General features: G+C 39.0%; 1 protein-coding gene across 5 annotated transcripts in view; it reads left to right on the forward strand.

The window, feature by feature from the left end:
* KCNK2 (potassium two pore domain channel subfamily K member 2) overlaps positions 1–15,209 on the forward strand; it is a 221,894-nt gene extending 206,685 nt beyond the window's left edge. For 4 of the 5 annotated variants that reach the window (XM_019918636.3, XM_073803350.1, XM_019918637.3 and 1 more), the window contains exon 7: positions 11,597–15,209. In XM_019918636.3, coding sequence (XP_019774195.2) covers positions 11,597–11,914 — 318 coding nt within the window. In that variant the 3' untranslated portion in view covers positions 11,915–15,209. The remainder of the gene's footprint in view (positions 1–11,596) is intronic. The other variant, XM_033853275.1, reaches the window with a different exon arrangement.
* The last annotated feature ends 6,657 nt before the right edge of the window (positions 15,210–21,866 follow it).

The following is a 21,866-nucleotide window of genomic DNA, read 5'->3' on the forward strand; positions in this document are numbered from 1 at the left end:
AGCTAATGGAAGCAACTCAACAAGTGGTTGATCTCCAAAATATACAAACAGCTCATGTGCTCAATATCAAAAAAGCAAACAACACAATCAAAAATGGGCAGAAGAGCTAAAGAAACATTTCTCCAAAGAAGATATACAGATAGCTAAAAAGGACATGAAAAGAGGCTCAACTTCACTAATTATTAGAGAAAAGCAAATCAAAACTACAATGAGGTATCACATCACACCAGTAAGAATAGCCATCATCAAAAAATCTACAAACAATAAATGCTGGAGAGGGTGTGGAGAAAAGGGAACCCTCTTGCACTGTTGGTGGGAATGTAACTTGGTGCATCCACTATGGAGAACAGTATGGAGGTTCCTTGAAAAACTAAAAATAGAGCTACCATATGATCCAGCAATCCCACTCCTGGGCATATATCTGGAGAAAACCATAATTCGAAAAAATACATGACCTCAGTGTTCATTGCAGCACTATTTACAATAGCCAAGACATGGAAGCAACCTAAATGTCCATCAACAGAGGAATGGATAAAGAAGATGTAGTACATATATTCAATGGAATATTACTCAGCCATAAAAAAGAATGAAATAATGCCATTTGCAGAAATATGGATGGACCTAGAGATTGTCATACTGAATGAAGTAAGTCAACAACAGAGAAAGACAAATATCATATGATTTCGCTTATATGTGGAATCTTAAAGAAATGGTACAAATGAACTTATTTACAAAACACAAATAGAGTCACAGATGTAGAAAACAAACTTATGCTTACCAAGGGGGAGGGGGGGAGGGATAAATTGGGAGTTTGGGATTGACGTATACACACTATGATATATAAAACAGATAACTAATAAGAACCTACTGTGTAGCACAGGGAACTCTACTCAATACTTTGTAATGACCTATATGGGAAAAGAATCTAAAAAAGAGTGGATATATGTATAACTGATTCACTTTGCTGTACAGAAGAAACTAACACAACATTGTAAATCAACTATACCAACTAAAAATCAATTTAAAAAAATAATAGACCTAATTTTAGGTCCATAAGTTCAGACAGTGCCTCCAGACTTCAGGCATGATTGAGCGGCTTGCTCAGATGGATGTCCTTTAAGTAAGTGATTATTTCTCATTACACACTTGTATGTGGGAGGAAATTGAATATAGTTGTTGATTCTTACACTTTTCAAAGACATTTATTTAAACAAAAATGTAGATTCTTAGCTGTTCCCTTTATAATATTAACCGTACTACTAAGATAAGCTCATCATAGAAAACAGTATATTAGTATTTGTTCTTTTTACACTTAGAAAATTATGAATTCTCAAATGTAACAGATTAATTCCTCTTTAATAAGATCACTAGTAAGGTGGGAATAAAAGAAATGTTTAGTTTTCATCAATAATTACTGTTTTATTTTATTTCATTTTTTTAACATCTTTATTGGAGTATAATTGCTTTACAATGGTGTGTTAGTTTCTGCTTTATAACAAAGTGAATCAGCTATACATATACATATATCCCCATATCTCCTCCCTCTTGCGTCTCCCTCCCACCCTCCCTATCCCACCCCTTTAGGTGGTCACAAAGTAACGAGCTGATCTCCCTGTGCTATGCGGCTGCTTCCCACTGGCTATCTATTTTACATTTGGTAGTGTAAATATGTCCATGCCACTCCCTCACTTCATCCCAGCTTACCCTTCTCACTCCCCGTGTCCTAAAGTCCATTCTCTACGTCTGCGTCTATATTCCGGTCCTGCCCCTAGGTTCTTCTGAACCTTTTTTTTTTTTAGATTCCATATATATGTGTTAGCATACAGTATTTGTTTTTCTCTTTCTGATTTAGTTCACTCTGTATGACAGACTGTAGGTTGATCCATCTCACTACACATAACTGAATTTCATTTCTTATTATGGCTGAGTAATATTCCATTGTATATACGTGCCACATCTCCTTTATCCATTCATCTGTCGATGGACACTTAGGTTGCTTACATGTCCTGGCTATTGTAAATAGAGCTGCAATGGTAACATTTACCAATGGTAACATTTACCATAATGTTTTATGGTAACATGACTCTTTATGAATTATAGTTTTCTCAGGCTTTATGCCCAGTAGTGGGATTGCTGGGTCATATGGTAGTTCTATTTTTAGTTTTTAAAGGAACCTCCATACTGTTCTCCATAGTGGCTGTATCAATTTACATTCCCAACAACAGTGCAAGAGGGTTCCCTTTTCTCCACAGCCTCTCCAGCATTTTTTGTTTGTAGATTTTTTGGTGATGGCCATTATGACTGGTGTGAGGTGATACCTCATTAGAGTTTTGATTTGCATTTCTCTAATGATTAGGGATGTTGAGCATCCTTTAATGTGTTTGTTGGCAATCTGTATATCTACTTTGGAGAAATGTCTATTTAGGTCTTCTGCCCATTTTTGGATTGGGTTATTTGTTTTTTTGATATTGACCTGCACTAACTGCTTGTAAATTTTGGAGATTAATCCTTTGTCACTTGCGTCGTTTGCAAATATTTTCTCCCATTCTGAGGGTTGCCTTTTGGTCTTGTTTATCGTTTCCTTTGCTGTGCAAAAGCTTTGAAGTTTCATTAGGTCCCATTTGTTTATTTTTGTTTTTATTTCCATTTTTCTAGGAGGTGAGTCAAAAAGATCTTCCTGTGATTTATGTCATAGAGTATTCTGCCTGTGTTTTCCTCTAAGAGTTTTATACTGTCTGGCCTTAAATTCAGGTCTTTAATCCATTTTGAGTTTATTTTTCTGTATGGTGTTAGGGAGTGTTCTAATTTCATTCTTTTACATGTAGCTGTCCAGTGGCACTTATTGAAGAGGCTGTCTTTTCTCCATTGTATATTCTTGCCTCCTTTATCAAAAATAAGGTGACCATATGTGTGTGGGTATATCTCTGGGCTTTCTATCCTGTTCCATTGATCTGTATTTCTGTTTTTGTGCCAGTATCATACTACCTTGATTACTGTAGCTTTGTAGTAAAGTCTGAAATCAGGGAGCCTGATTCCTCCAGCTCCATTTTTCTTTCTCAAGATTGCTACGGCTATTCAGGGTCTTTTGTGTTTCCATACAAACTGTGAAATATTTTTTCTAGTTCTGTGAAAAATGCCAGTGGTAGTTGATAGGGATTGCATTAAATCTCTGTAGATAGCTTTGGGTAGTACAGTCATTTTCACAATGTTGATTCTTCCAATCTGAGAACATGGTATATTTCTCCATCTATTTGTATCATCTTTAATTTCTTTCAGCAGTCTTATAGTTTTCTGCATACAAGTCTTTTGTCTCCTTAGGTAGGTTTATTCCAAGGTATTTTATTCTTTCTGTTGCAGTGGTAAATGGGAGTGTTTCCTTAATTTCTCTTTCAGATTTTTCATCATTAGTGTATAGGAATGTGAGAGATTTCTGTGCATTAATTTTGTACCCTGCTACTTTACCAAATTCATTGATTAGCTCTAGTAGTTTTCTGGTAGCATCTTTAGGATTCTCTATGTATAGTATCATGTTATCTGCAAACAGTGACAGCTTTACTACTTCTTTTCCGATTTGTATTCCTTTTATTTCTTTTTCTTCTCTGATTGCTATGGCTAAAACTTCCAAAACTGTGTTAAATATTAGTGATGAGAGTGGACAACCTTGTCTTGTTCCTGATCTTAGAGGAAATGGTTTCAGTTTTTCACCATTGAGAATGAAGTTGGCTGTGGGTTTGTCATATATGGCCTTCATTATGTTGAGGTAAGTTCCCTCTACGCATACTTTCTGCAGGGTTTTTATCATAAATGGGTGTTGAATTTTGTCGAAAGCTTTTTCTCCATCTATTGAGATGATCATATGGTTTTTCTCCTTCAATTTGTTAATTGATTGATTTACGTATATTGATTGATTTGCGTATATTGAAGAATCCTTGCACTTCTGGGATAAACCCCACTTGATCATGGTGTATGATCCTTTTAATGTGCTGTTGGATTCTGTTTGCTAGTATTTTGTTGAGGATTTTTGCATCTATGTTCATCAGTGATATTGGCCTGTAGTTTTCTTTCTTTGTGACATATTGGCTGGTTTTGGTATCAGGGTGATGGTGGCCTCGTAGAGTGAGTTTGGGAGTGATCCTCCCTCTGCTATATTTTGCAAGACTTTGAGAAGGATAGGTATTAGCTGTTCTCTAAATGTTTGATAGAATTCACCTGTGAAGCCATCTGGTCGTGGGCTTTTGTTTGTTGGAAGATTTTTAATCACAGTCTCAATTTCAGTGCTTGTGATTGGTCTGTTTATATTTTCTGTTTCTTCCTGGTTCAGTCTTGGAAGGTTGTGCTTTTCTAAGAATTTGTCCATTTCTTCCAGGTTGTCCATTTTATTGGCATAGAGTTGCTTGTAGTAATCTCTCATGATCCTTTGTATTTCTGCAGTGTCTGTTGTTACTGCTCCTTTTTCATTTCTAATTCTATTGATTTGAGTCTTCTCCCCTTTTTTCTTGATGAGTCTGGCTAATGGTTTTTCAATTTTGTTTATTTTCTCAGAGAACCAGCTTTTAGTTTTATTGACCTTTGCTGTTGTTTCTTTCATTTGTTTTCCATTTATTTCTGATCTCATCTTTATGATTTCTTTCCTTCTGCTAACTTTGGGGTTTTTTTGTTCTTCTTTCTCTTTGCTTTAGATGTAAGGTTAGGTTGTTTGAGATGTTTCTTCTGTCTTGAGGTAGGATTGTTTTGCTATAAACTTCCCTTTTAGAACTGCTTTTGCTGTGTCCCATAGATTTTGGGTCGTCCTGTTTTGTCATTTGTTTCTAGGTTTTTTTTAATTTCCTCTCGGATATCTTCAGTGATCTCTTGGCTGTGTAGTAGTTTGTTGTTTAGCCTCCATGTGTTTGTATTTTTTACAGATTTTTTCCTGTAATTGATATCTAGTCTCATAGCGTTGTGGTCGGTAAAGATACTTGATACGATTTAAATTTTCTTAAATTTACCAAAGCTTCATTTGTTACCCAAGATATATGATCTATCCTGGAGAATGTTCCATGAGCACTTGAGAAGAAAGTGCATTCTGTTGTTTTTGGATGGAATGTCCTATAAATATCAGTTAAGTCCATTTTGTTTAATGTATCATTTAAAGCTTGTGTTTCCTTATTTATCTTCATTTTGGATGATCTGTCTACTGGTGAAAGTGGGGTGTTAAAGTCCTGTGCTATGATTGTGTTACTGTCGATTTCCCCTTTTATTACTGTTAGTATTTGCCTTATGTATTGAGGTGTTCCTATGTTGGGTGCATAAATATCTACAATTGTTATATCTTCTTCTTGGATTGATCCCTTGATCATTATGTAGTGTCCTTTGTCTCTTGTAATATTCTTTGTTTTAAAGTCTATTTTGTCTGATATGAGAATTGCTACTCCCATTTTCTTCTGATTTCCATTTGCATGGAATATCTTTTTCCATCCCCTCACTTTCAGTCTGTATGTGTCTCTAGGTATGAAGTGGGTCTCTTGTAGACAGTACATATATGGGTCTTGTTTTTGTATCCATTCAGCAGTCTATTGTCTTTTGGTGGGAGCATTTAATCCATTTATATTTAAGGTAATTATCGATATGTATGTTCTTATTATCATTTTCTTAATTGTTTGGGGTTTGTTATTGTAGGTCTTTTCCTTCTCTTGTGTTTCATGCCTAGAGAAGTTCCTTTGGCATTTGCTGTAAAGCTGGTTTGGTGGTGCTGAATTCTCTTAGCTTTTGCTTTTCTGTACATGTTTTAACTTCTCTGTTGAATCCAAATGAGATCCTTGCTGTGTTATCTTGGTTGTAGGTTTTTCCCTTTCATCACTTTAAATATGTCCTGCCACTCTCTTCTGGCTTGCAGTGTTTCTGCTGAAGGATCAGCTGTTAACCTTATGGGGGTTCCCTTGTAACCTTATGGGGGTTCCCTTGTATGTTATTATTTTCTTTTCCCTTGCTGATTTTAATAGTTTGATTAATATTTGTCTTGGCGATTTCTCCTTGCATTTATCCTGTATGGGACTCTCTGTGCTTCCTGGAGTTGATTATCTCCTTTCCCATATTATGGAATTTTTCAACTATAATCTCTTCTCAGTCCCTTTCTTTTTGTCTTCTTCTTCTGGGACCCCTATAATTTGAATGTTTGTGCATTTAATGTTGTCCCAGAGGTCTCTGTGCTGTTCTGACTTCTTTTCATTCTTCTTTCTTTATTCTGCTCTGCCGTAGTTATTTCCACTATTTTTTTAAAATTAATTAATTAATTAATTTTTGGCTGTGTTGGGTCTTCGTTTCTGTGCAAGGGCTTTCTCTAGTTGTGGTAAGCAGGTGCGGGCCTCTCAGTATCATGGCCTCTCTTGTTGCAGAGCACAAGCTCCAAATGCACAGGCTTAGTAGTTGTGGCTCACGGGCCCAGGTGCTCCGCGGTATGTGGGATCTTCCCAGACCAGGGCTTGAACCCGTGTCCCCTGCATTGGCAGGCAGATTCTCAACCACTGCACCACCAGGGAAGCCCTATTTCCACTATTTTATCTTCCAGGTCACTTATCCGTTCTTCTGCCTCAGTTATTCTGCTATTGATTCCTTCTAGAGAATGTTAAATTTCATTTATTGTGTTATTCATCATTGTTTGCTCTTTAGTTCTTCTAGGTCCTTGTTAAATGTTTCTTGTATTTTCTCCATTCTATTTCCAAGATTTTGGATCATCTTTACTATCATTGTTCTGAATTTTCAGGTGGACTGCCTATTTCCTCTGCATTTGTTTGGTCTGATGGGTTTTTATCTTGCTCCTTCATCTGCTGTGTTTTTCTCGTCTTCTCATTTTGGTTAACTTACTGTGTTCGGGGTCTCCTTTTGCAGGCTGCTGGTTCATAGTTCCTGTTGTTTATGGTGTCTGCCCTCAGTGCCTAAGGCTGGTTTTGTCGGTTGTGTAGGCTTCCTGGTGGAGGGGACTGGTGCCTGTGTTGTGGTGGATGAGGCTGGATCTTGTCTTTCTGGTGGGCAGGACTGCGTCCAGTGGTGTGTTTTGGGGTGCCTGTGACCTTATTTCGATTTTAGACAGCTTCTCTGCTAATGGGTGGTTTTGTGTTCCTGTCTTGCTTGTTGTTTGGCATAGGGTGTCCAGCACTGTAGCTTGCTGGTTGTTGAGTGGAGCTGGGTCTTAGCGTTGAGATGGAGATCTGTGGGAGAGCTTTCGCCGTCTGATATTATGTGGAGCTGGGATGTCTCTGGTGGACCGATGTCCTGAACTTGGCTCTCCCACCTCAGTGGCACAGGCCTGACACCTGGCTGGAGCACCAAGACCCTGTCAGCCACATGGCTCAGAAGTACAGTGCTCCCAAAGTCCACTGTCTCAGTTTTGGGATAATTTGTTGTCTATTCAGGTATTCCAGTGATGCAGGGAACATCAATTTGATTGTGCAGTTGTCTTTTTTTTTTTGCGGTACGTGGGCCTCTCACTATTGTGGCCTATCCCGTTGCGGAGCACAGGCTCCAGACGCGCAGGCTCAGCGGCCATGGCTCACGGGCCCAGCCGCTCCACGGCATGTGGAATCTTCCCAGACCTGGGCACGAACCGGTGTCCCTTGCATCGGCAGGCGGACTCTCAACCACTGTGCCACCAGGGAAGCCCTGATTGTGCAGATTTAATTTGCTGCTCCTGAGGCTGCTGGGAGAAATTTCCCTTTCTCTTCTTTGTTCTCACAGCTCCTGGGTTTCAGCTTTGGATTGGCCCCGCCTCTGCATGTAGGTCACGTGAGGGCATCTGTTCTTCACTCAGACAGGACGGGGTTAAAGCAGCAGCTGATTAGGGGGCTCTGGTTCACTCAGGCTAGGGGCGAGGGAGGGGTACGTAATGTGGGGTGAGCCTGCAGCGGCCAAGGCCGGTGTGACATTACAACAGCCTGAGGCGCGCTGTGTGTTCTTCCAGGGAAGTTGTCTCTCGATCAGGGGACCCTGGCAGTGGCGGGCTGCACAGGCTCCCAGGAGGGGAGGTGTGGATAGTGACCTGTGCTTGCACACAGGCTTCTTGGTGGCTGCAGCAGCAGCCGTAGTGTTCCATGCCCGTCTCTGGTGTCTGCACGGATAGCTGCGGCTCGCGCCCATCTCTGGAGCTCGTTTAGGCGGTGCTCTGAATCCCATCTCCTCGTGCACCTCGAAACAATGGTCTCTTGCCTCTTAGGCATGTCCAGACTTTTTCCCGGACTCCCTCCCGGCTAGGTGTGGCGCATTAGCCCCCTTCAGGCTGTGTTCACGCAGCCAGCCCCAGTCCTCTCCCTGGGATCCGACCTCCGAAGCCTGAGCCTCAGCTCCCAGCCCCGCCCGCCCCGGTGGGTGAGCAGACAAGCCTCTCGGGCTGGTGAGTGCTGGTCGGCACCAATCCTCTGTGCGGGAATCTCTCTGCTTTGCCCTCTGCACCCCTGTTGCTGAACTCTCCTCCGTGGTTCCGAAGCTCCCCCTCCGCCCCCCGTGTCCACCAGTGAAGGGGCTTCCTAGTGTGTGGAAACTTTCCCTCCTTCACAGCTCCCTCCCAGAGGTGTAGGTCCCATCCCTATCCTTTTTTCTCTGTTTTTTCATTTTTCTTTTGCCCTACCAAGGTACGCGGGGAGTTTCTTACCTTTTGGGAAGTCTGAGGTCTTCTGCCAGCGTTCAGTCAGTGTTCTGTAGGAGTTGTTCCACGTGTAGATGTATTTCTGATGTATTGTGGGGAGGAAGACGATCTCTACATCTTACTCCTCTGCAGTCTTGAAGATCTCCTACTGTTTTATTTTAAATAGCAAATTTCAGGGCTTCCCTGGTGGCGCAGTGGTTGAGAGTCCGCCTGCCGATGCAGGGGACATGGGTTCGTGCCCCAGTCCGGGAAGATCCCACATGCTGCGGAGCGGCTGGGCCCACGAGCCATGGCTGCTGAGCCTGCGCATCCGGAGCCTGTGCTCTGCAACGGGAGAGGCCACAACAGTGAGAGGCCTGCGTACCACAAAAAAAAATAAATAAATAAATAAAATAGCAAATTTCACACTGCTCAGGATTATCTGTACTGTAAACTAGAAGAATTTAATAACATGTTGGACAATGATTAACTGTATTGTTCAAGACCATATTAATCAGGTTTTCTCTTTGTGTTTCTGCACCATCTTTAAGCAGGCTGCAATTTTCCGTCTTAAAATTAAATTGAAACTGGTAGAGAAACAACTGAATCTCTTAACTGTTTATGTTAAAATATTATTTTGAAACTTTCTTGATAGTATTTACTTATTAATTCAATGCAATTCATCAAGTTTCTACTCAGTGCCTTCTCTATTCCAGACACTAGATGTTTTATATACACCAATGAATGTAGTATAGGCTCCGAACTCAAGAATGCTTAGTCTAATCAAAAAGACAGCTAGATATATAGAAAAAGAATATAAACAGTTGGAGGGTTTATTTATAAGTGCATTTGGAGTGATTCAGCATTTTTTTACCACTGACTGATACTGCCTATACTTTTCTAACCAGAGAGTCCCCCCAAAGCAGAATTAAACATTCAATAATTGCTTTTAGAGCTAAGTACAGTCATACACGGTCCCTTATGGGAACAGTAAGAATCTTCAGGCTGAATCACTATAAATTTAGCACTTCTTTCCCTGCAAGTTCCCTTTAAGTTGCCTCAGTGATTAAGGAATGCTTGATCTTGCCAGTTATGCATGCCACAAAGTTCTCATTTTTCCAGTTCGCTTTTTTCAGAACCAGACCCAGAAAACAAGCAATTATTTCTTGCTAGGTCAATACAAGTGGGAAATAAAAGACCTTTATAAAATAAAGGTAGATCATCAAATGTGTGCATGTATGTGATTATGGATGGATGAGGAAGAGTTGGTCTGCCATGTGCCACCTTCTAAGGATATTTGAACAGTTTTCGTACACACACATACACACAAACATATCTATGACCATCCGAGTGCATGTATACATCATGTTGAAGTAGACGTACATACATATGCTCTCTTATAAATCAGATTTTCAGTATAAATATTTAGAACCCAACTTTGTCCGATCAAGCTGCTATAACAAAATACCACACACTGGGGATCTTATAAACAGCATTGATTTCTCACAGTTCTAGAGATTCAAGATCACAGTGCCAACATGACAGAGTGAGGACTCTTCCTGGTTTGTAGACAGAGCCTTCTTACTGTGTCCTCACATGGTGGAAGGGGTGAGGGATCTCTCTGGAACCTCTTTTGTAAGAGTGCTGATCTCATTCATGAAGGCTTCACTTCATGACTTAAGCACCTCCCTAAGGCCCCACCTCCTAATATAATCACCTTTGCAGTTAGTATTTCAACATATGAATTTTCAGGAGACACCAACGTTCAGACTGTAGCAGAAACCATCAGTTTCTGATCACATCCAAATTTTAAACAAAAAGCGACAGAGATAAAAATAAGACAAAACAAAGCAGTAGTTATTTGCTTGCCAGGTAAAAAGGAGCCCATTTCACTTAAAAATTGAGTTCTGTGGAGCTCCCTAATCCAAGAGCAGAAGTGCTAGCAATAGGGAATGGGGGAGTTGTTCCACGTTAGGAGATTATTCTAAGAGATATCCTAGATTATTAAATTCTAGTTGGTTACGAAAAAGATTATAAAGTTTCCCATGGGATGGGTCATTATTCTGTTTCAGGTCACTAAAGTGCAGATATAATTTTAAAGAGGTCAAAGAAAACAGTATGCACACGCTTAGCACTTGGCAATGTCTTTTTCTTCAACCTCAAACAAAGGCCACAATGATAACTATACAGTGATAGGCTCTTGCAGTTGAAGTGTATTACCCAGCCATCCTGCTAGGTGTGTGCTGTGAAGATGCTTGTTCCACAGCTGAGGAAATGGCAGCTCAGACAGGTTAACTTCACTAATTCCACAAACATTCATTGAGAAACTATTCCTTGGACTTAATCATTCCCCAATGGGCCTCAAAATGAACTTGCCAGGCCTTGTTTATTTGCTTTCCCTGGAATCAGAAACAAAGTATTTTATTGCTTATTTAGTAAATAGAGGATTCCTAAATGACCAGTGTGGGGTTGGAGTCAAAGTTCTTGCACACACCATTTCTGCTCTCTAAAATCTCTGTTTATATCCTGAGCAAACAGCATCACTGCTATGAGAACCAACCAGGTCACCTGGGTTCACACTCCAGGCTCTTTTACTCTGTCTTGCTGCTTCTCCTATGTCTTATTGCCTTCTCTACATTCAAATACTTCTTTAAATTACAGATTAAAAAAGAAACAGAGCTTTAAAAAGTTAGAGATTGCCTTTTGATCAAAAGTTTCGATGACAGGATTTGTTTCCCAAAACAAGGGCATCTAGGACCTCTAATATAATTTGGTTAATAGAGTTTAAGCTCACAGATTCATTTTTAGAGTCATATCTATATAAAATGGAAGCTTCTTCCTCACAACCTGCCTAAGTACCTCAACTGTCAGACCTCTCATATTACAAAAGTCTACAATGTTCTTTTCAAAACCCCCAAATACAGCGATCAGAAGGTAAAGCACACAAAACATTGACTGTCCTGTTGGTGTCTCTGTCATTTCTCTGCGTGCATGTTCTAGGTGGGAGAGTTCAGAGCCCATGCTGCTGAGTGGACAGCCAACGTCACGGCCGAATTCAAGGAAACCAGGAGGCGGCTGAGTGTGGAGATTTACGACAAGTTCCAGCGTGCCACCTCCATAAAGCGGAAGCTCTCCGCAGAACTGGCTGGAAACCACAACCAGGAGCTGACTCCCTGTAGGAGGACCCTGTCAGTGAACCACCTCGCCAGCGAGAGGGATGTCTTGCCTCCCTTACTGAAAACTGAAAGTATCTATTTGAACGGATTGACACCACACTGTGCAGGCGAGGAAATTGCTGTTATTGAGAACATTAAATAGCCCTCTCTTTGAAGAGCCCTAGGCATAGCCATAGGTGAGGACTTCTATATGCTCTTTTTGACTGTTGTCGGTAGCGGTTTTTAAATTGTGCATGAGCTCCAAAAAGGAAAAAAAAAAAAAATAGATACACCTATTATGGTCATCTACCATCAAGAGAATTTGAATTCTGAGCCAGCACTATCTTTTTGATGATTCTTGTTGAATGGTCCACCTTCTTTGACCAGTGGAATAAAACAAGCAATGTCTGATGCCTTTTTGTGCCCAGACTGTTTTCCTCTCTCTTTTCCAAATGTGCCAAAAGGCCTCAGAATGAATTATAATTGTTTCCGGTAATAATGTAGCTTTGAGGGATCAGTCCTTAACTTTTCAGGGTCTACCTAACTGAGCCTAGATTATGGACCATTTATGGATGACAACATTTCTTTTTGTAAATGGCAAGAAATTCTTATGCAGCCTTTTACCTAAGAAATTTTCTGTCAGTGCCTTATCTTACGAAGAAACAGAACCTCTCTAGCTAATGTGTGGTTTCTCCTTCCCCGCCCCACCCCTAGGCTCAACTCCGCAGTCCTTTACCCCACAACTCCTGTTTGAATACCATACCTTGCTGGAAACAGCGTGTAAAATGACCGGAGTGATGATGCCCGAAGAAGGAATAGATGCCAAATTAGATGGACATTGAAGCAACACTCAGAAACCCTAGCGTTAAAGGCACTGCAGAGAAATGAGGTGCAAAGACGGCCCCTCTGAGTATTTATTTGACTCAGGTACCAATGGTACATATATACAGTGTAATTATTACCAGGCCAGTAAAACTGACTGCTCTCAATCAGTCCCTTTTTTCCTGGCAGTATTTAAAATTTATCATTTTTGACTAACTATATATACATCTTTTAACAGTGGAAGAAGGAAAGCCATATATATATATATATATCCATATATATACATAAATGATCTGACAAAACTATGAAAATGGATATTCTTGAAGGCGAATTTAGACAGTTGGTGTGAATTGCCATTTGGATGAAAAGAAGACAGTAAAACGATGTGTTACAAGCATTTGCTAATAAACATTGTACTGCCAGCATCTATTTGCTTTTTGATGTATGAAAAGCTCATATCATTTTCTTTCCTTGGGTAACTTCTGCCAGATGAGGGGCGGGAATGTAGGAGGCAGAGCTGGGCACAGTCCTGACCTTCTGTGGGTGTACCTCTGGAGTTGTGGCTGAGTGTGAGAGCAGAGTTGAAACTGGGATCACTGTGATTTTGCACATGGAAAAATGCAGATTGCAGGCATAATTCATCTCTGACATTAGAGAAAAAGCTGTTATAGCACAATTTAAATCTTGAGAGTTTTTTTTTTTAAAGATAGAAAAGGCTGTTAATCCTCTTTAGTTTAATTTTATATCTTGCAACTCTTTGGATGTTTTCAAGATTCAGAAGAAATTCAGTAAAGGCACCTAGTAGATTGCTACTCTTTCTTTTATTTTCATACACAGATCTGCTGTACATTGTAAATATAATTTGTAAAATGCAGAAAGAAAATGATTTCCCTAAATATAATTGCAAAACATTACTTTTATTCTTGGGGGTCAGGGGGTGTATCTGAATAAGTGGCATTCAGATTAGGGTCTTAGAAAATAAACCCAGGATCTTAAAAAAAAAAAAACTTAATAGATGATGCTTATTTTCCAAAGTTTAAATTTAAGCTAGAAATGTAAATATTCAGTTAACTTGTTGAAGGTACTTTTATAAACTTAAAAAATTCTAACCAAAATTTTAGAAAGTCAGGCTCTTTTAGAAGGAAAGCTACACCCACTTCCTCAATAACTGTTCTGAAAGTTCATATGGTGGAATGCACCATGTATAAACTGTGAATTGTATTGACAAATAAAGTTTGTAATTAAAGTCGGCATTTTCTGAGTCTCCTGCTTGCTGCTGAGGATTTAGATCTGATTCTGGCTGTGCAGAACTCCAGAACTCCACTTATGCTGAGTTTTTGTGGCTCCTTTGTTCGCAGTATTCAAGAAATATTTTTGATGCAGTATTACTACCCTTGTTAAATACATGCAGATGTTCTTCTTGGTGGCTGTTAATCAAAAGTAAAACCCTGATATTTCACTTTTAAAATATGATATTTTAAAGAGCATATAAATTCAAGATGGTTTCTATTAAATTATATTATATCAATATCTTAAATCATTGTTAGGCCTTGTCTTGACACTGAAGTAATTGGAATGCCGAACATGGGCACCTGAATGTTTTTTGTAGGAAAAGTCAAACATCCTGGCAGTGTTGAAGCCTAAAGAAGGTAGTTGCCAACTAATCTTCTAAACCTCATACCCCCAATATTTGGACTACATACCTTGTCAGTATCTTACATAAATTTATTTATTCATTCCCAGGCACCTTGATACTCAGTAAATATCCTAAAACTGATCCCCAGCATTATCCTTAAGATAGATTGGGGAAAATCTAAGGAAACGTGTGTGTATTATATCAATTTTATTTTTTCAAGTTTCATTCTGTTTACTTCTTGTGGAGAGAATATTGACAAAGGTTTTGACATAGTTTATGAGTTTATTTTTTCAATGGACCAGTTTAAGAATGAGTAGTTTTGCCCTGAAGGATATTTGGGAAAATAAAAAGTACCAAACCCAGCAAGGATCAGGAACCTGTCTGATCTGGAATCTTAGACATGGGTTCTAGACAAGGCTTTCTATCCACCTTACAACTAGTAAATTTAAAATGACTGTTTTGGAGTTCTATTAATTTATTACATAAATCTATGTACTTTGCTGCCATAGTTCATGTGACACTGCCTTTTTTTTCAATAATATTTCACTCTTGCAATACAGGAAAAAGTGAAACTTCTAAAGCCAAGAAGGAATTGAATAATTTGTCTTGGCCGTCAAAAAAAATGAGAGAAGGGTGTAAGGCTTGGTCTTTTTCTCAAATTCTAAGGAACATGACATAAAAGGAGGACTAAATCCCACCTCACTTTGTATAAAACAATCTGTAGAATTCATTGATTCTGAACGCCAAAAGTTCAGACTAAGAGAAATTTTACATTGAACACCAGAAAAAAATATTTAGACATTCTGAAGACTTGAGATAGCTATTTATGCCTAGGACTATTTTTGTTTTCCTTTAAAGAAAAATGTTTGCTGTTCTAGTAAAATCATAACTTATTTGTGGTTTGCATTCCTTATCAAAGTGTGAGTATAAATTTGCTTTTGTGTAAAGTAAAAGCTGTCTCTATTTGAATACTCGTAACTGCATTAAAATTAATATATGATTTTTGCTTCAGCATGACTTTACTTAAATGTTCTTTTCCAGAGAAACTTACTGGTCTTGCGCATGCTCATCTGTTGGTTCTGAGATGGTATGGAGTAACCTGGTTACTTTTGGTAGAAACTTTTGGCAGTAACTTACTGTGGCTATCTTAATAAGGGGGAATCTTCATAACTCCACGGGCCTCCTTCATCCCACCCCACCTCAAAGGATTATACAGCTTTTGTTTCACACATGGTACTTCCCCTCCCAGATCTCAGCTACCCCTTCCTAAAAGGCAGGGATTCGTTCCCATAACCAGGACTTTTGACTCTGCTCTTTTGTTTGACTCAACACCATTTGTTCACTAAGCCCCAGTTTTTACTATTTCTAATATTCATAAAAACATTTGTTATTCTCCTAGGATTAGCATTATAAAATATGTTCACTGTGTTATGCTCGTCTCAGTTTACAGCTATGTTGTTTTCTTTTTATCTGTCATTCTTTTACAAAGTACTTCTGTACATTCACCAAAGACTCGCTGCCTGGTCTTTATTCTTTTTCTTTTGCCCTCTCAGATTGGATTTCTCTCTGAGCTCCATCTTCATCTAGCTAACTCCAGTTGGATATCTCCATTTCTCGAAGGCACCTCAGCATAACTAAGACTCTCATTATCTTTCCCCAGATCTGGGCCTCCTTAGGTGTCACCTATTTCAGCAAATGGCATCACCGTCCATTTGGTTGGGCAAGTCATCTTTGATGTCATCGTCTCTCCTTCCCCCATACCCACCTATCACCAAGACATATTGACTTGCACCCTGAATGTGTCTTGAGTTTATACAAAGTCATAACCTTTATCCAAGCCACCGCCATACTCCCCCTTCTATTAACTGCTTTTGTTTCATTCTCTGCTCCAGATGAAAGAGTGGTCTTTTTCATATGCAAATCTGATTATGTTACTGTCCAGTTCAAATCCACTAATTGTCCTTCATTTCTTTAGGAATAAGACCAGAATCCTTCAGATGGGCCTTCTTTTAGCCTCCCTTATACCATCCTCTCTGAGCTCATATTGTATCACTCTCTACCTCTCTGTATCCCAGCCCCAGTGGATTTGTCTTTTTCTATGAAGTTATGCCTGGAATGCTTGCTCTCTTTTTCCTCCTCAACTTTTTTTCACCTAACAAAATCCTCCTCATTCTTCATAACTCAGCTTAAGTATCAATTTCTCTGATAAGCTTTCCCTGACTCCAATTCAGGTAACTTTATAATACACTCTATAAAACCCTGTTTATTTCCCTGTTTATGATTAGATTCATCACTATTCCTCTTGATCATCTATCTTTCCCACTAGAATCTAACTCATTTGTTTTCGCTCACTAAAGTACTTTTATTTCCAAATACTAGCAAAGTACATATAGTAGGTGCTCAAAAAATACATGATGAATAACTGAATGGAGATAAAAACAGGGACTTAACTATTGTAACCATCTGCAGTATAAATATCCCACATTTTCTCAGCTCTGCAAACATTTATCTGTCCTCTTCTACTGGCTTAGTAGTAAATGGGATACAAATATTTCTCTTATTAACTGACAGGCTGGTACTAGTTACTCATTGTATATAAAAAAATCAAAACCAATTCTTCAACTAAGGAGACTTGCAGTTTGTCATTATACACTCTTACTTGTTCTAAACAAGGGTTTCATTATTTTCACTTTCAAATTTTGGCTTCCAATAGATACTATCAAAGCTTTTCAATTATAATTTAATCCTGAAAATTTGTTTAGAAATTAAGTGTAAATCATATTTGCTAATACTAGGAAATGGGTGCCTTTTATTAGTAGAAAGCTAAATGCACATTATCCTTGCCAAATGAAATTCAGCTTTTTCATGCTTAAATTTATAAGCAGTCTGGGAAGAAATCCATTATTGGGTACATCTTGAACTGTATCCAACTGAGAGTATTAGTCACTTACATGGTATAATTTTGAAATCAACTCATAGAGTAAACATTAGTTTGTATCCCATTGATGCCTGACTTTCGTAGATGGTATCTCTTTCTACACTATACAATTAAGAAAGAGTAGTGTGTAGACAATTTTTATCATACTACCTATTTTGTTTAAAAAACATTTTAGACTTTTAAATGTTATTGATATTAGACTATGTTTTCGGAGTTTTATTAAAAATTCTAAATGAGCATTAGTAAGTGGTAATATCTGGTGCAGACTCAAATTTTATCATTACCCAAGTATTTTAGAGATGGAAAGATAGCATCAGATACTATTAGGATATCTATCTAACCCATTTTGTTTCTCAGGTGCAACAATTAAGAGTTTATGCATGCATTGAGAAAGTTTAATATTGCCACGGTCTAGATATATGCAAACTGATTAGCCAAGTGTATGAATCTCTTCAGTGATTACCTGTATGCACAAAGAAAATATTACTCTGTTCATGGTTTACCAAGTCAGCATTTTTCAAGAGCTTTTAATGTGCCAATCACTAGAAATACTAAGCCAATTAAATGTCTGCTTTCTAGGAGATGGCAGGACATGGACATGCAGCACAGATGGAGGGAATGTCTCGGTGGAGAGGAGCCCTGGACAAAAAGGCTCTTGCCTGTTTATGGTCCTGGAAGGCTGAGGCAGAAGGGAAGGGAGAAGGGCTAGCAGTGGAGAGTTACTGAGTCAGAGTGAAGAAAAGTACCTCAGTTGAGGCCCCAATAAGGAGGCCTCTGAATAAGAGGTGCCTGAATCTGAGTGACTACAACTCTCTGCAGAAGATTCCAGTGCTCTGGCTATGGGAAGGGCAGCTTCCACGACAACTGCCAGACAAAACCATGAAATCGCCTATGCTGGGGGCTGAAAGATCACACATAGCATTTTGGCCTGGAGCCAGACTCCTCAGAAAGAACTGTGATCCCTTTAGGAGTATTTTGCATTTGGCAGTAGGAAAGTCATTTCAAACCTTAAAATAGGGAGCGTTGTGAATAGATGTGTACTTCTAGAACAATCACTCTGGCAAAAGTGTGGAATAGATGCTGAGGGGAATGACATGAGAAGTATGGCAGGAAGTCCCTGAGAGAGAGATTTGGGTCTGAACCACAGGAGGGCACTGGGTAGATGTGGGCTAGGAGGAAGGGGGAGAAGGTTTTGAATTGAAGGCACCTGCTGGGTCACCGAAATGAAAACCCTCCATGGGCACTTAGAATACTCAAATGAGTTCAGGTCAGGGACCCTGGGAAGAAAAATGAATGTGGGAATCACTGACGTTAGAAGTCTGCACATTGAAAATGAGAAGTTGATGTCACCAGTCAATACTGATAAATAAAATTCCCCTTCTAAATATTAACCCGGTTTTAAATGTTACGTAGATTAGGTGTATTTCGATGCAAGTCAGAACAATCCTCTCATATGAGTTAAATAAGAAGATCTGAGAACATTTTCAACCTAAATGTTAATCAAGCATTACTTGTGGGCTGGTATTCTAGTAATTACTGTGTACGTTTTCTTTGTGGTAAACAATTTTTATCAGCAAAGCATATATATATATATATATAATATATATATATATATTTATATAAATATATTTTAGCCTCCATTTATTTTAGCCCTGCTTACACTACTTAATTTGGTTCTGTTAATTTTAACGTATGTTCCCGGGACATCTCTTCTCTTCTTGGAAAGGAGAAGTATAACTAAGTTGTCCATTAAAATAGAAAAACAGAAACGAAAACATACATGACAACTCTAGTGGACACCGTTGCTATTAGGGGCCAGTGGCCCCATCCCCAGCTGCTCTGAGTTTTGGATGATCCAGTTCACAGCGACCTGCTTCTCTAGAAAGCAACCCTATGCAGATTAGAAGACACCTCAACCTTTTGCAGCTCCAGCCCTTCCCCAATATGGGTGACCCACAGCCAGTAATTGACACGGGGATAACAAAACACAGACATCTTAGCCCTAGGTGGCACTTAACTCTGTGCTGCAACTTACACTCCAGAGCTCTCTGTGGAGCCAGGCTGAGGCCAGATTCCAGCTGAGACCACATCCTTGCTTAGCACTTTCCTCCATTCTCTCCCATTTTCCTCACTCCCTTTCTCCTGAGTGCAAGTCTCCAAATATCACGTGCACCCAAATCCTTGCCTCAGGTTCTTTTTTGAAGACAACTATAGAAGTTACATATTGGAGTAGAAGGTAAAGGCAGGATGGGGAGAAATAATTTTTTTAATACAGAGATGATAACTCTGAGCACTTATTCCACTTCTGTTTTCTAGGCAGCCACATTGAAAAGTGAAACATTTATCAGTAAACCAATGACTTGTTTCCCATTGTCCATGATAAGCAAGTGTATCCACATCTCATGAAAACAAAGTCTTTCCAGCACTGAGTTCTAAAAATAGACATTTTATATGGGCCTTCATATAGGTAACACAGACAGATGCAGGAGAAACAGAACACAACATTCAAACCAAAAAAGTTGTAGTGGTTTCTACGACTGTTTTCATATTGGTTCTAGATATAAGATAATGGAATATCACCAATTTTAGTTTAGTGAAAGCATTTCTTCTGCATGAGTCAAAATTATATGATTCAAGTGCACATCTTTCTGATACCTGTCTTGGTAACATTTTGAATTTCCACAGCAGTGTTTTACAAATTTCAGTGTCTCTAAGAATAACCAGAAAGTTGGATTAAAGGGCAATTTTCTGAGTCCCATCACTAGGGAAGCTTGTAAAGTAGGTCTAAAGTGAAGCCCAGAAAATTGCATTTTCATACGTATGCTCATTGTTCAGAATTCACACTTTGAGAAACTAATGTAGAAGACTGTAGAAATGGTTTCCCAAATTTTTATTTCAGCACAGTTTTTAATAAGCATTGGATAGCAGAAACTTCATGGTGTTATTATCTGATAATTTGACCAAAATACTGGCATGTGTCATTATAAATTGAGTATGGATTGATAAACTTTATAGATTGAATATGCAGATGAAGGTACAGAATTTCATTGAGAACAATGAAGTCAGCCAAGTTTGACATAGCCCACATGGAGGCTGGCCATAAGATAATCCTCTGTGGAGGTGTGCTCAGGAAAAAGCAATGAATATATTTACAATTCATGTAGGAATTTTTAAAATCTTCCTTATTAATAGTTTATAATTAATAGTGAACTTTTCCCTAGAGCCAGTTTCAGCTTCATGTTTTATCACTTTTCTGCATCCCATTTGGAACATTTTTTTAGGATTCTGAAAAGGACAGTTATAAAATAGCAACATAAGACACACAGGGAGACTCAGAGAAGATGGCGGAAGAGTAAGACGCGGAGATCACCTTCCTACCACAGATACATCAGAAATACATCTACACGTGAAACAACTCCTACAGAACACCTACTGAACACTGGCAGAAGACCTCAGACCTCCCAAAAGGCAAGAAACTCCCCACGTACCTGGGTAGGGCAAAAGAAAAAAGAATAAACAGAGACAAAAGAATAGGGACGGGACCTGCACCAGTGGGAGGGAGCCGTGAAGGAGGAAAGGTTTCCACACACTAGGAAGCCCCTTCGCGGTCAGAGACTGCGGGTGGCGGAGGGGGGAAGCTTCGGTGCTGCGGAGCAAAGTGCAGCAACAGGGTTGCAGAGGGCAAAGCGGACAGATTCCCGCACAGAGGATTGGTGCAGGAAATAGGCAGTCTACCTGAAAAATTATTCAGAATACTGATAGTAAAGATGATCAGAAATCTTGGAAAGAGAAAAGAGAAAATGCAAGAAACATTTAACAAGGACCTAGAAGAACTAAACAGGAAACAAGCAATGATGAACAACACAATAAATGAAATTAAAAATACTCTAGAAGGGATCAATAGCAGAATAACTGAGGCAGAAGAAGCAATAAGTGACCTGGAAGATAAAATAGTGGAAATAAGTACTGCAGAGCAGAATAAAGAAAAAAGACTGAAAAGAACTGAGGACAGTCTCAGAGACCTCTGGGACAACATTAAACACACCAACATTCGAATTATAGGGGTCCCAGAAGAAGAAAAGAAAAAGAAAGGGACTGAGAAAATATTTGAAGAGATTATAGTTGAAAACCTCCCTAATATGGGAAATAGTTAATCAAGTCCAGGAAGCACAGAGAGTCCCATACAGGATAAATCCAAGGAGAAACATGCCAAGACACATATTAATCAAACTATCAAAAATTAAGTACAAAGAAAACATATTAAAAGCATCAAGGGAAAAACAACAAATAACACAAGGGAATCCCCATAAGGTTAACAGCTGATCTTTCAGCAGAAACTCTGCAAGCCAGAAGGGAGTGGCAGGACATATTTAAAGTGATGAAGGAGAAAAACCTACAACCAAGATTACTCTACCCAGCAAGGATCTCATTCGGATTTGATGGAGAAATTAAAACCTTTACAGACAAGAAAAAGCTGAGAGAGTTCAGCACCATAAAACCAGCTTTACAACAAATGCTAAAGGAACTTCTCTAGGCAAGACACACAAGAGAAGGAAAAGACCTACAGTAACAAACCTAAAACAATTAAGAAAATGGGAATAGGAACATACATATCGATAATTACCTTAAATGTAAATGGATTAAATGCTCCCACCAAAAGACACAGACTGGTTGAATGGATACAAAAACAAAACCCGTATGTATGCTGTCTACAAGAGA

This window comes from Tursiops truncatus, chromosome 1 (genome assembly GCF_011762595.2).
Source record: "Tursiops truncatus isolate mTurTru1 chromosome 1, mTurTru1.mat.Y, whole genome shotgun sequence".
NCBI lineage: Eukaryota > Metazoa > Chordata > Mammalia > Artiodactyla > Delphinidae > Tursiops > Tursiops truncatus.